This window comes from Gossypium raimondii, chromosome 13 (assembly GCF_025698545.1).
Source record: "Gossypium raimondii isolate GPD5lz chromosome 13, ASM2569854v1, whole genome shotgun sequence".
Taxonomy (NCBI): domain Eukaryota; kingdom Viridiplantae; phylum Streptophyta; class Magnoliopsida; order Malvales; family Malvaceae; genus Gossypium; species Gossypium raimondii.
Window position 1 is genome coordinate 5246388 of NC_068577.1, and position 16014 is coordinate 5262401.

At 32.7% G+C, this 16014-nt stretch overlaps 1 protein-coding gene and 1 pseudogene across 1 annotated transcript; one reads left to right on the forward strand and one right to left on the reverse strand.

Annotated features, from left to right (window-relative positions):
- Nucleotides 1-1708: 1708 nt before the first annotated feature.
- LOC128036037 (uncharacterized) lies at nucleotides 1709-2998 on the reverse strand. Its single transcript, XM_052626575.1, has 4 exons — nucleotides 2620-2998; nucleotides 2444-2557; nucleotides 2247-2358; nucleotides 1709-2111 (listed from the first exon to the last, which is right to left on the reverse strand). The coding sequence occupies exons 1-4, from the start codon at nucleotides 2996-2998 to the stop codon at nucleotides 1709-1711; spliced, it is 1008 nt and encodes a 335-aa protein (XP_052482535.1).
- Nucleotides 2999-11439: 8441 nt separating this feature from the next.
- LOC128036038 (uncharacterized) lies at nucleotides 11440-15008 on the forward strand (annotated as a pseudogene).
- Nucleotides 15009-16014: the final 1006 nt, after the last annotated feature.

The window sequence follows — 16014 nt, forward strand, 5'->3', positions numbered from 1 at the left end:
AACTTCTCTTATATTATTTGCTTTTCAACATTAGTGAATTTGTTTTCCTCTGCCCATGATTTCTTCCCGAAAGAGTTTTCACATAAAATCTATGTGTTCTTATTTATTAAGAATATTTCGAGTTTATATTATTTTAGGCTTAAGTTAATTGATTCGATCAATTCAAGTTAATATCAAATTCATTAAATTATTGATTTTTATGATCAAATCATGTTAAGTTAAATTTAAGTTTAATTTGATCAAGTTAGATTTTCGATTTTAAATCGAATTAACAAATTTATATATAAATTTATTTTATAGATTTTAAATAGAATTATCATCAAACACACGATCACATCTAATTTTTGAACCCTACAAATTAAGTTTTTAAATTTTACTTTAAAAAGTAAAAATAGAGAAAAACACTTACGTGTAAAGTTAAAAGAGTTGTATCAAATACTCGGGTTTTTACCAAAATACTATAATAAAAATAAAAAATACTGAAATAGGGTGTCAGAAAAAGAATTTACCAAAATAGGTTACTTTTTTCATTGGAGCCTATTAGATAGGCGCCAATGAATAAAAAAATAATATATATATTTTTTGAATAAAATATAATTTTATATTTTTTAATATTTTTTTAAAAAATACGGGTCAAAATACGGTCAAAGGGTCGGGTGGGGTCGGGTGGCGCCTATCAGGTAGGCGCCAATGAAGGTGCCTCATAAAGAGGCGCCAATGAAGGTGCCTCATTGAGAGGCACCAATGGTTGGCCTTCTGCCCACCGCTGCACCACTGCATGCTGCTGCATGTGTTGTCCCTTCATGCATCTTTTCTTTTTGCCTATAAGTAAATGTAAATGGTCCCAACATGGCACACAGTAGAGAAAAAAAAAGAGAGAAAGGAGAAGAAGAGAAGGAGAAGAAGAAGAAGAAGAAAGAAAGAAAAAAGGTAATGTATTTTTTAGTAAATAATTTTGTTTATAATTTTAAAAGTTTATAGTTTGTGAATATTTTAGAAGATATTGTGAATTTTTGTTATTAATTATTAATTATAAATTATCTATATTTAGTGTTTATAGTTTAGATTAGAATTTTGTATGAATATTCTAACTTTTTGTATATATGAATATTGTAATTTTTTATGAATATTGTAATGTTGTATGAATATTGTAATTATTTTATAATTAAATTTGTATTTATAGTTTTGGATTAGTAATTTGTATGAATATTGTAATTTTTTGTATGAATATTGTAATATTATAGTTTTGTATGAATATTGTAATTTTTTGTATGAATATTGTAATTTTGTAATTTTGTATGAATATTGTAATTTTTTATATGAATATTGTAATATTAGGGTTTTTGTAATAAACAACCTCATATTTATGTAATGATAGTTCTTATGTAAATAAAATTATAATGTTTTTTTTTATTTTACAATTTCAAATTGTAGACAATTTTGTAGACAATTTTGTGATTCAAACCATCTTTATGTAATAAAGTACATATCAATTTCTACCCGATTAAGACGATTGTCCAACATGGTAGTTTCGGAGAGGGCATTTACTCCGATTATGACCGGGTAATCTGCATACGCCACACAAATTCCCGTCAGATTTCTCCCTAATGTCCATTTCATTATGGATTTTGGATGATTGCGGACGACCTTTCAGGTTTCTACGCAACCTTATGTTTGGGACTAGCTCGAAGGTCGTCGGAGGTACCTCTCAAGTAGATAGGTCAGGAAGCACGGGGAACTCGTTTTCCCATACACGCAACGTGCGTTCGATGGTGTACACTTCATCGATAAATTGTTCTACATTGAGCCCAACTTTAGCACAAGCTGCCACGACGTGTGCACATGGAAAATGAAGTGTTTGAAACCTTCTGCAATCGCATCGTCTATTTCGGAGATCAACACCGTAGGACCTAGGTGGTATACTAGGTCGACAACCGATGGTCTCTGTAACTCGAAACGTTTCATTATGTCGTGAATATACTTCTACTGTCATCGACCTCGCCATTCGACGATTTACAACCATTGCATCCCTAATGCCTTCGACAAAGACATGTCCTGCCTCCATCTGGTTCATTTGTTGCTGACCCATTCTTGGCATCAATGTAGCCAACCTGTAGAACGTTGCCGAGAAGACAGATGAAATTGGAAGATGTTGTGTTTTTAATAACACAGCGTTGATCCCCTCCACTAAGTTTGTAGTCATTTGACCATAACGAAAGCCCTCGTCAAAACATTGAGCCCATTGCCACGGCTCCATGGTACCCAGCCACTGCCGGAAAGATGTGTTGGTTTGACCCTCCATGTCACTCTCAAGCCGGGCCATTCTTTGGCGAAAAATGTGTGGCTCTAGCTCGTACGCTGCATATGTATTAAAAAAAATTAAAGTTACAGTATTGCTCTAAAATATTAAAACTTATATTGAAAAGATAAGGTAATTCTTTACCCATTCTCACAATTTGTCTCTTCCAGTCTACATTCTTATAATCTCGTTGGAAGTTAGCCGCGATGTGCCGGATGCAGTAAACAGATCTCCATGGTACACCAGAACGTCTAATAGCTGCAATTAATCCTTTCCCTCTATCGAAAATGATGCAAATATTATCATTGCTAATAACATACCTCCGCAGTTGGTAAGAAAGAACTCCCACGATTCCATGTTCTCCTTATCGACGATGGCAAATGCTATTGGGAGTACGTTCCTATTGCCGTCTTGAGCAACCGCAAGAAGTAAGATCTGTGTGTATTTTCCATATAGCCAGGTTCCATCAACTTGCACAAATGGTTTGCAGTGGGGAAATGCACGCACACATTGATCAAAAGTCCAAAACATCCGATGGAAAATTCTTTTTCTCGATTGTAGTTGGTCATTTGGCCCGTAATAAGATCGTGTCTGCAACTCAATTATAGTCCCCGGCACGTGTTCCCTCATGGCGGCTATCCATCCCTGTAATTCATTGTACGATGCATCGAAATCTCCGTACAATTGCTCCATTGCCATCTGTTTAGCTATCCATGCCTTCCAGTATGATACTCGATACTGGAATCGTGCTTGTATTTCAGCAATCAATACCGAAACTTTAATGGTCGGTGTGTCTTTCACCATTGGCATGATGTATGTACAGATAGTTTTGGAGTCAAGTTTTCGATGATCTTCTGTCATACGTGTTGAAGTACATGTGTGGGGCCCAACAAATTTTCGTATCTCCCACATCAGCTCGTATCTGCCAATTGCAGCCTTCTGCCGACTTTCAACACTCTCCAATATATAATGTTGGTTTAGACTCGATGACTTTGTAATCTACTGATATATTCATACTATACCGCTTAATGGCAAACATGCATTCTTCCTTACTTTCAAATCTCTGGCCCGCGCATAACTCCTCTGGATCAGAATATACGCCCATTCGGTTAGCATGTGGTATTTCAGGTACTCGGAAACTCAATTTGCCGTGCGCAGACGGGTCTATCCGAGACATGTGTGCCCTGTGATTATTGTGTATCTGTCTGACGAATCTGGTTTCCGACTGAAGATGCATTAACGTTTCCATCCTCATTCACGCATTCGTCGTCAATATCATTCGGGACCTCGTCTGCGTCGGGATCACTCTCACTATCCACTTCGTAATCAACAGGATCACTACTATAGTATACATCATCACCAACCACATCAGTCTCGGCTGCAGCATTAAGATCAATATTTATCTCATGTATAGTTGATTGACTATCAACATACGATACCGGAACCACCATACACGGTGCTTCAACTCCATCTTCTTCACCTAATGGAGTGGGATCTTCAGTTGCCTCCACACCGGCTAACTCAGCAAATAACTGAATCGGTGCATTTTTGTTACTCTGAGTCCCACAATAAAGAGCGACCATTGTCTCCACGTCTTCATCGTCTACAAGTTCCATTTCGGTAAATTTTATTGGATCTGTTGAAACTGGAAACTTGTAGAAAACTTTTGATATCCTTTTCCCACAACGTCTATAAATTTTTTCACTAATTTTTTCCTTCATATCATCAAACGAGATATTTCTATCAATTCTCATTGCTACTTGTTTGCGACATTCAAATATACATCCCACAGTTGTTGTCAAAATTTCTCCATCGAAATAAACGCATACAAAAAACTGATTCTCCATTTTCAATACTAGATTTGTTAAAAAGAATTTCAAATTTCTTAAAACAGTTTCAAAATGTAAACAAATTACATAAAAATTTTAATGCAAAATTTTTCTTTCAGAAGCTAACCAAATTAATAACCTGACAAAATAACTTTCAAATAATAAAATTACTAACAAGACTCTACATTCTATTTAAAAAGAAATAAACCAAAATACCTTATTTTTTTTCTTCTTTTCCTTCCTTCTTTTCCTTCTGCTTCCTTCCTTCTTATTTCTTCCGTTTCTCTAGTAAAATTTATGTCTGTGTTGGGGGTATTTATAGGGAAAAATCAAAGCATTGACGCCTCTCAGTATGGCACCAATAATGGTGCCTCCCAGATAGGCACCACCATTGGCGCCTCTGAGATAGGTGCCAATACTATGTATTATACGGGTCTAAATACTGACCTGGGAAAATATAAAATTATATTTTATTCAAAAAAAATTATTATTATTTTATTCATTAGCGCCTATCTAATAGGCTCCAATAAAAAAGTAACTCATTTTGGTAAATATTTTTTCTGACACCCTATTTCAGTATTTTTATTTTTATAGTATTTTGGTAAAAACCCCAAATACTCTTATATATTCGTTTTAATGTTTTATATCTAGTCTAATAATTGCGACGGATGAGTCTTTTCACAGGAATACCTGTCCATGAGGACATAATGGGTAAATTTTAATTCTAATCCTCTATTTTAGATTATAAGAATGGTTAAATTTCAATTTGATCTCTATATTTTGTTTATTTTGAAATTTAATTTATATACTTTAATTTTGATATGATTTGGTACCTCAACTTTTATACTTTATTCTAATTAAAATGATAAATGTGATTTTTAAGAATTATTAGCACCATTAAAATTCTTTATTAAATTCAGATCTGTTACAAAATTATATTTTTTGTTACACGGATATCAAGTGAGTTTTTTTTATTTCAAAATTTCACACCAAAAATTTAACAAAATAATTTTAACAAGATTAACAAATGGACCTAAATTTTTAAATTCAAAAGTAGAGGAACTAGACTCCTAAAATAAAAGTATAGAGATTAAATTCTAAATACACAAAGAGTTTGAGCAAATTATAAATTATAAATTATTGAGTCTATAATTTAGTCAATAAATAAATAACTCAATGCGAAACGTGATTGGAAACCATATTAGTGATATTATATAGTAAGTAGCGTTTTCATGATACCAACTATCATAAATTCCTAATTGATGTTGACTGTTTTAAATTCGACATAAAATTTAAGGGATAAATCTCAAAATTATACATGAACTTTGATTTAATGTGCAATTGTATATATGAATTTTAATTTGGTGCAATTATACACGTGAAACTCTAATTGTAGTTCAAATGTATACTTGAAACTTTGATTTTGATTTAATCATACATATTTTAAGAAATAATATTGGGTTAATATAATTATTTATATATGCAATATATAAACAAAAATTGATGTTATATCAATAATTGTGTTAATAATTTACAAGATTTGGATCAAATCAAAATTTCATGTATAAAATTGTAAAAATCAAAGTTCATGTATACAATTGCATATTAAATCATAGTTGATGTATAGTTTTGGGATTTAATAAAAGTGTAAAAAATGTACGAATAAACTACAATTATCTATAAAATGTTTATCCGACAAAGGAGAGAAAAGAGCTTCTTGCTCCCATTCCCATGCATATATATGTCAAATTTGCTAGTAGTCATTATACTACATGTAAATTACAAATTTAGTTGTTATAATTTATTCATTTTTATTCCTGTATTTTCAATTTTTAAACTTCAGTTTTAATTGAGTGATCATAATTATGAAATTTTTAAGTTAATCAAACATTTTATCACATGTGTATCATCATGTTAGCTTCCTACTTTTACATAATATTCACAAAAAGCCACATTATATCACTTAATTGATGTTGTTCGAGTTAATATTAAAATATAAAATTCAAAAACATAAGGATTAAAACTGATTAAATTAGAGGATCAAGACTAAATCTACAAAACTTACAAGACCAATAGCAGAATTTAATCTAATGAATTTAATTGGTATTATTTGGTTCAAGATTGAAATATCAAAATTAAAAAGTACAAGTGCTAAATTTGTTTGATTTGGAAAAACAATGAGATTAAAATGGAGCAAATTAGAGTATAAAGACTAAACTCATATTTTACCCAGAGTACAGGGACTGATAGCAAAATTTGGCATATATGACTTTTTTCTTTTTTAATTTTGAACGACTGTCCTATATATAGCTGATAAGTACAATTTTTCGGGCATATACACACACACACATGGAGCTGATAACTGATAAGTACAATTTTTTTTATATAACAGATAAGTATAAATTAAGTTTTTTTTTTTTAAGAAGAGATAAGTGCAAATTCATATATATATATATATATATATATGACTTAAATTTAAAAAAAAACCATTTTCTAAAAAAAATTACAAAAATAAGTCAATTTTTTGAAAATTTACGGAAATGAGCCAATTTTGTTAAAACGTTTTCAATCAGAAAGCATTTTTGCCACATCAACACTAAAAGTGAAAGCACCGAATTTTTTGTTGTGTGCCACCTATTAATGTGAAAATAAAACTTACAAAACAAAATCTTTATATAGACCTAAAGCCTCATTTCACTTATTTTCTTAAGTAATGTGGGGTATGAGATATATGTATATATAGACTTATGAATAAGTTTACAATTTATTCATAGACAATGTGAGATTGCTTCTTTAAATTGGCCCATTCCTATAAATTTTCGAAAAATGGGCCTATTTCCATAAATTTTTGTAAAGTGACTTTTTTTTTTGTAATTTAGTATATATATTGTAATAAGCCCAATTGTCCAGGCCCACATACTAGCCCAATACAACAAAACAAAAAAAACCTAAGTAAAACTCTAGCCCTTTTTTGCCTCTGCGCCACAGCACCCACGCCTCCAGCGAGGTTCCAGGCGCCGCACGTCTCGGGCCTCATCTCCACGCACGCACTTAACAGCCACCAAACCTGCGAAAAAGAGGCGTACAAACACGACAAAAGGCAGAAGAATAACAAAAAATCGGAGAAGATGCCAAACAGAATAGATCTTTAGTGATTTTGAATTTTTTTCCTTTTCTATTTCGGCTATTTAAAGCCGTGAAAGATCAGTGAATCAGGGGGATTTTTCGGTGTAAAGGAATACACATAGAAACACTGAAAAATATAGAGAAAAAGAAAGAAAGATACAAAATTTTTTGAATATAAAGGTTTTTTTCTTCTGGTGTTCATTATTTTTTCATGTTTATTGTTGATTTATAAAGAGAAGAGAGCGAAGAGGAGTTTACCTCTGTGTTCGGGCCGCCGTTTGCTACCATCTCCGCCGCAATCGGAGATCCGGTTCAAAAGGCCGACGAGCGACGGCGCAAAAAGAAAATTTTGAAGAAACCCTAGCAGACCATTTTTTTAAAAAAGAAAGAAAGAACAAAATGTTTTTTTCCTTTTTCCCAGATTTGCTCTCCTTAAAGCAGAAACAAACAACACTTTGGGGAGAGGGGGTCCGCGCGTTCAGACCTTAAATGGTCTAATTTCGCGTTTGGTCCCCTTATTTCTGCAGTGTTTTTAATTAGATTTCTTAAGTCTTTTAAATTTTAACGCACACCTTACTGCTGTTTCGATTTGGTCCCTAGATGTGCAGTGTTTTGAGAGGATGAATTAATTTCCACTTAGGTCCTCCTTCTGTTGTGCGCACTTTAATTGGGTCCATTCGCGTATTTTCTAATTTAAATTCGGCCCTCAAAATTCTTTTATTTTCGATTTAATCCTTCATTTGACATTTTAGTTTTTTTAATATTGTTAATGTTATTATTGCATTTTTACTATTATATTATTTATTATTTTTGTCATCATTATCATTTTCATTATTTTTATACATTTTCACGCATCTTACATATATACCTTTTATAATTACATGTGCATTCTCTCTCTCTCTCTCTCTATATATATTCTATTATTATTTTATTTTCATTACCTCCTATACATATATATACGCATAGATTTTTATATAGTGTACATACGTTTTTATAGTATACGTTTATATATATATATATAAATATTTTTTCCTCTTTTTGAAAATATGTATATACGTTTTTATCCTTCACAAACATTTTTTTACAAATATATGTATATGTACACATGCACGTTTGAAATACACATGGTTTTCAATATACACTTTTTTATAATAGATTTATATACTTATACATTTTATTTTGTGAACATATGCATATACATATCCTTTTTCTCCCGATTTTTAAATACATACATAGGCATTTTCTTATTTTTGCTCACATATACGCTTTTAGAGATTACTAAATTTTGTCTTTTTATATGTACACTTATATGTATGCATTAAATATATGCGTACGCATACTTGTAAATTTATTCGTATATTATACCTACTTGTATATATTTGTAAATATTTATTCATATATGTTTGAAATTAGAGTATCTGTTTCATGTTATACCTTAACCCTTTTAGCATCCCTTTTAAAAATATACATTCGGATTTTCTCAAAATATTTAAATCATCCTATTTTATAAATTCCAAAATATCTGGCATTCATGATTCTCGTGAAAGATCGTGTCCTAACTTACTGGATCGCGATTATTTTTCGATGAGTTTAGAAAGCCAAGTATTCGTTTTGCAATAAATTCACATTTTTTAAATAAAAGCTTATTCTCGGGAATTCAAAATGTTGGGTCCTAACTTACTGGTCATGGCATTTTCTTCTCGAAATAAGAATTTTCAAAAGCAGAAGTCAATATTCGGGCATTTTGAAGATTTAAAAACATTGTGCCCTAACTCACTGGGTGTGGTGTTTTATTTCTTTGAAATAAGAATGTCTTATTATTTTAATTCATTCATGAAATAAAGAGTTTCCTTTTAAAATCTTTTCAAATTTTCGACACCAAGACATTAACAAAAATCAATTTGGTACCAATTTTGGGCGTTACAAGGGTGCTAATCCTTCCTCGTGCGTAACTGACTCCCGAACCTGTTTTCTCAAATTTCGCAAACCAAAATTATTTTTTTAAGGTGGGCCGATTACACCTTTATAAAGGATCGGTGGTGACTCCTGTTTTGTTTTTAAAGTCGACAACCAAATTTTTTGTTTTCAAAAAACGGTTTCAACATATATTATCCGTCCAAGGTTTAAGTATTCGATTTAAGTTATATCTATATATATAATTTAAGTTTAAAGGTTGATGCAGAAAAAGATTTCCCAATCTCTTTAATTTCGAAATTGAGTAAACTGGTTTCTCTAAAAAAATCAAAGTAATTTAGTCTTTGTCAATTTTAAAAGTGAGCAACTAAGGACAACTAATCATGATGTTATTGTCTTCTGTCAATTGTACATGACTTTTATTGGTGTAATAACAAATTTAGTCTTCAAAGTTTACACATTCTGTTAATTTGGTATTAATTTTACAAGTTTACCTTGCAACATTTGTGTAAATGTTGAGGCAGAATTTGTTGAATTTTTTAGAATTAAAGGCAAAATGACAAAATATGTAAACATTGAATGCTAAATTTATTATTATACCAATCAAAATTATGCACAGTTGATAGAAGACACTAACTTCGTGATTAATTATCCTTAGTTGCTCACTTTAAAATTGATAGAAATTAAATTGCTTCAATTTTTTGAGAGAGACTAATTTTCTTAATTTCAAAATTGAGAGGGATTAGAGAGGTCTTTTATCTTTTTACCGATGGATGAGATATTCAAAAAATTGAAAAAAAATTAAGGTCTATTTGTTTAGTGTAAAATATTTTATAAAAATGAATTCTGAAAAATATTTTTTTGAAAAGTTGATATATTCCTGCATTTGAATAATTCTGTATAAAATTGTCATCCTCCGGATGTCTTTCGTAAATATTGTAATGCTAAGTATTAGGCATTCAATAATACTTGCTCAAAAATTCTTTCAAAATATCTTTTTAACATAAATTTATTTTTATTTGAATTAAATAATAGTAATTAATTTTCATAAAAATGGTAATAATTATGAATGGTTAAATACAAAATTACATAAACTTACTGTGTATGTTGTTGAAAAGAAGGGATTATATGAAACTATGATTCCATGTAGGAGGATGACAAATAAGATTTTTCCTCCTGATTTTCAGCAATTTCCTATAAAAAAATTCAAATTCAACTAAAAATGCTAAAAATCAGGAGAAAAAAATCTGATTTGCCATATTCTCCTATTGGAAATGGATAAGGATGACGTAGAATCACAGTTTCATACAATCATTTCTCGTTGTTGAAACCTTTTTTTACTGAGAAATTAGCTGGATGATATTTGCAAAGTTATGGGAAAAATACTATTTTTAAAGATTAAGGTCTTATGAAGAGTGTGATCGAATACCTATAAAATTATCTTTTAAAAAAGTAATTAAAAAAAAGATAATTATTGGATTTGCGTACATGAAAGATTATAGCACCAACGTAAGATTTAAAAACCGATACCTTATTAAATACATGTTATTTGATTTTAGAAATACGACGTCAAATTTTCATTTAATTATGAATATTAGTAATTTAAGTTCAAATTATATTTGCTAGCACTATCAAAAAGCGTCTTTAGCAATTTAAGTTTAAATTACACTTTTAAAGCTTGATTGAAAAAAAATACTGAAATTCACTCATTTAAATTCAATTATCTAATAAAAATAGAACTTGATTTTCAACTTTTTGAATATGATGCTGCGAGAATGTGGATTAATAAAAGGGACTATTATAATTTGAAATCTATTGTATGTAATTTAAGTGACATATGTCCATTATAATCTAGGACATATATAACTAAGCTGGATAGACTCATGTACAAGTTGCACCTAAACGATCACAAAGCAATAGCTGGTGAACATCTCTTGGAGTGGAATTTGATACTTGGGAAGCTCAGGATGTGCTTCAATAGAAAGTTTGGCCATCCAATCTGATTTGCTGCCATGTTGGCCTCACCGTATACATAGATCATTTGAACGTCCCATTGTTTCACAACAACAACATCGTCACATTCCACCTGTATTTTATGATAGCCAAGCTCCTATGCAAGTTCTATTCCATCAATCCTTTAATGGTATATATCTTTTGACCTTATAATCACTAGTCAGTCTTTCATTTTTGTCCCTAACTGTTGACTAGCTCTCTCAATAGAGTCTCGCTTTGTTGGGTGACGTAAAAGTTGGGGTAATCAGCCCCGCTGTATTGCACATAATTTAAGCCACATATCGTGTAGTTACCGGTTAAGCCCACATGTAACTTGACATTCGTGATCGATAATTAATGAGCTCATTGAGTAGGCAGTAAATGGCCTCTTTTGGATATCATATGGAGTTATGCAAGATTTCAGTAGCCTTTAGTTTGGTCGTCTTGGCTCTGTTCAGCCGTATTGGAACACACGGTTCCATAGGAGCCACTCAACCAGGTTCGACCCAATCCAAAGTCACGGTGGCAGCTGCGCCAAACCCTGCTTCTATAAAGAATGGTTCGTCACCTCAAGACTTCTGGCATGTACACAACGCAGCTCGTGCGGTGGTTGGTGTTTGCCCCATCATTTGGAACAATGTGGTGGCTAGGTACGCAGCAAACTATGCCGAAAAGAGGATATCAGACTGTGACCTCGTGCATTCGGGAAGGCCTTATGGTGAGAATCTTGCATGGAGTAACGGTGATCTTTCTGGACCCGATGCTGTGAGATTGTGGATTGATGAGAAAGATTATTATAATTTGAAATCTGGTGTATGTGATTCAAGCCATGTATGTAGGTAATATGCTCAAGTGATTGGGCGTAACTCAAGTCGTCTTGGATGTGCAAAAGTGATTGGGTCCAATAACGGTGGAACTTTTGTTATTTGTAACTATGACCATCCAAGTAACGATCCCATAGGTAAGAACCAATCTAACATCATGGTAGCAACTGTGCCAAACCCTAGTTTTGCTGCAGAAGGTTCATTACCTCAAGACTACTTGAATGTACACAACATGGCTTGTGCTGCAGTTGGTGTTCGGCCCATCACTTCGGACAATATGGTGGCAATGTCTGCAGCAAACTATGCCAATAAGAGGATATTGAATTGTGAGCTTATGCCTTCAAAAGGGCCTTACGGTGAGAATCTTGCGGGAAGAAAGGATGACCTTTCTTGATCTGATGCTATAATAATGTGGATTAATGAAAAGAGAAATTATAATTTGAAATTCGATGCATGTAATTTGAGCCACATATGTAGCCATTATACTCAAGTGATTTGGCGCAATTCAGTTAATCTCGGATGTGCAAAAGCGAAATGCAATAACGGGGGAACTTTTATTGTTTGTAACTATGACCCTCTAGGTAAAATTGTCGGTAAGGTTCCAATCGATGTAAATTAATCAATCAGTAAAGCAATCTCACCAAACGCTGTTTCTGCACCATACTTCTTTCCTTAGAAACACCCAAAGAGAAACATGGGAGGATTAGTGGTGGGGTTAATTGTTGGAGCTTGTGGTTTGATTTTTGGCCTAGGTTTATTCTTCTACTTCTTTTCAAGAACAAAAAGACACAAGGACGACATCAACATAGACAATCACCATCACATATCTGATGTGTTCTTTAGCGGCGGTGAGTTTCGATACGGAATGGCACTAAGGAAATTTTCTCTAGTAGAATTAGCTAAAGTGAAATAATTTCAAATGTGAAAAACTAGGAGAGAGGGGGGTTTTGTTGCAGTTTATAGAGGGCACTTAAGGGACTTGGATACCTATGTTGCTGTTAAAAGGATTTCAAAGGCCTCTAAATAAGGAATCAAGGAATATGCATTCGAAGTGAAGATCATTAACCAATTGAGATACTAGAATCTAGTCAAGCTTATCAGCTAGTGCCACAAAAAACTCGAGCTCCTACTCGTTTACGAGTTCATGGCTAACAGTAATCTAGATTCTCATCTTTTCAAAGGCAAAAGCTTACTGAACTGGGAAGTGAGATACAAAATCGTACAGGACTTGGCATCGGCTCTATTTTATCTACATGAAGAAGGCGATCATTGTGTGCTACATAGGGATACCTGTCTATTATATATATATATACATATACATGAAGGTATAATGGGTAAATTTTAATTCTAATCCTCTTTTATTTTAGATTATAAGAATGATTAAATTTTAATTTGATATCTATATTTTGTTTAATTTTGAAATTTAATTTATATATTTTAATTTTGATATAATTTGGTACCTCAACTTTTATAATCTCATTAGTCAATCTAAATACTCTGTTCTAAATGTGTGGCCATGAGTGCTTTGCTTAGTATCTTAGCAAGAACAGTAACTATTGCGGCTTGAGATGGAGGAAAGTGGTGGCGACGATTGGTTCGGAGGCGATGAGATATCCCTTTTGGCAGAAGAACTTATCCAATTATCAGTTAAAAGTTAGGTGATGGAACCAAATGAGAAATCAACTCTGCTCTGTACGATATGGATAGAAAAATCTTACAATCTGGACAGCTTTAGGGCACAGATGAAAGGCATCTGGAAGATAAGGAAAAAAATTGAGATTCAATTGGCAGGGCAAAATTTAGAGATAGTTATGGAGGGCAACCATGGCTGTTTCGATAAAATCTTGTACTTTTCGATCGGTTGGTTAAATTGATGGAAAAAATTCAGGTCCGGCTTAATTCCTTCTAGTTTTGGATCAAGATTGGACCATGCTTACCAAAATTCGACAAAAGATCTATTGTACGCCATTAAGGATACTTTTGAAAGAGTAATTAGATTGAAATCAATGGAGATTTTTTTCATCTTAGAATTCAATTAGATGTGCAAAAACTTCTTCATAGAGGTATTTTTGTCTCAATCGATACTCAACGAAAATCGTGGATCTCCTTTAAATATGAGAAGTTGCTGATTTTTTACTTTGGATATAGAAGAATGGGGCATGGTTTTAAAGATTGTCTTAGACTGATACCTGCAAAAAAATAAAATTAGAGACGATCCACCATATTTTTTAGCATTAAAAGCTGAACTAAACTTAATTGGGAAGAAGAGTTTGAAATTTAGTGCCCTCTCAAAGAAGATGATGCCTCAATGCTCTTACATAGGTGTCACAGAGAGGTTTCCTGAGATGAATAAACAATAAGAGGATGGGAATGCTATGGTCTGAAGCTTACAGGATAAATTACAACCAACAGGAATAGAAAAGGTGGAGAAGATGCAGGAAAAAGGTCTGCAGTAAAGAAAATTGAAAGGTTGAATGAAAGAAATAGTATGTTAGAAGATAAGTCCAATCCAGTCAAGAAGTCAAGTTGGAAAAAAATTGGTCCAGCGGTCTTAATAAGTTAAAATAGTGAAGATAGCATAATAAAGAAGAGGAAATTTGCAGAAATAGAAACCGAAGAATGCAATATAGAAAAGTCTTATGAAAACGGAGCAAAAAGAATGAAACATGAAAGAGAAGATATATATGTCGAAGTTGTCTCAGTTTTGTCGATAGAAAACTCAGAACAAATTTATGTTCCCAACCAATATGGATTGGCGGCTGCCAAAAGGAAACCCGACCGGATGCAATGAAAATTATATGTTGGAATGTTTGTGGATTAGGGAGTCCACGGGCAGTACAGAGGTTTCAGTATTTGCTGAAGCAATACAACCCCCAAATGGTCTTTGTTATGGAGACAAAAATTAATGAGAAGCGTATGGAAAAGGTCAAAAAGAGATGTGGTTTTGTGAATGAAATTGATGTCGGAATAGAAGGCTCTCGAGATGGGCTATGTTTGGCATGGAAAAGGGGAAATTATGGTTAGTTTAAGAAGTTTCTGAAAAAGCCATATTGATGTGATGATTAAGAAGGACAATGTAAATGAAGAATGAAGATTTACGAGGTTTTATGGTTCACCTTATGTAAGCAACAAGAATGTCTCGTGGAATTTGTTAAGGAAACTAGGTCAAGAACAAAATTATCCTTGGTTAGTAAGTGGTGATTTTAATGAAATCATGTATTCCTTTGAAAAGAGCGTAGGTATACCGAGGGAAGAGAGAATAATAGAGGCCTTTCGTGAGGTTTTAGAGGAATTCTAATTAGTGGATGTAGGGTATACGATGGTATGGTTTACATGGAAGAGAAGGAATCTACCGAAAACAAACATCAATGAGAGACTTGATAGGGGCGTTGCGAATGAAAAATGGATGCATCTTTTTCCAAAGAGAAATATTCAACACTTAACACATTTGATATCAGATCACTGCTCCCTCCTTCTTAATACAAATAATGAAAAAAATTTGTAAGGGGACCCCAAGTTTTAAATTTGAGGCATGGTGGACCATGGAGGAGTCTATTGAACAAGAAATTAAGGAATCTTGGGAGTCATCAACTAGTCCGCTTACTAAAAAACTTGAAAGGTTGCAGATCAGATTGAAGAGATAGGCAAGCACAATTAAGAAAGGTCGAGACAGTTTAAAGCGAAAGCTCACAAAGGAACTTGAAAATCTAATGCCGAAGGAGAGGGATGAAGATATGATGGCAAAGCTAATTAATGCCAAATTTTGACTTAATATGGAGATTAATAAAGATGAAAGGTATTGGGAACAAAGGGCACGGGCCAATTGGCTTCAATTAAGGGATAATAATTCTGCCTTTTTTCATATGCCCTAGTTCGTAGACGAACAAACACAATAACTAGGCTAGAATCAAATGAATGAGGCGAAATCTCTGACGAATCAAAGATTAATGAGGCTGCTGTTATATTTTTTCAGAAGTTATTTTCATCTAATAGAATTGGGAATTTATCCCACCTACTAATGGGCATTGAC

What these genes read in the sequence shown, in the direction of transcription:
- LOC128036037 (XM_052626575.1), bottom strand. Translation starts at nt 2,998, where the DNA reads ATGGCAATGGAGCAATTGTACGGAGATTTCGATGCATCGTACAATGAA. An exon ending in CTTTCTTACCAACTGCGGAG is followed by an intron (nt 2,558 to 2,619) that starts GTATGTTATTAG and finishes GATTAATTGCAG; the next exon opens with CTATTAGACGTTCTGGTGTA. An exon ending in CTGGGTACCATGGAGCCGTG is followed by an intron (nt 2,112 to 2,246) that starts GCAATGGGCTCA and finishes AACGTTCTACAG; the next exon opens with GTTGGCTACATTGATGCCAA.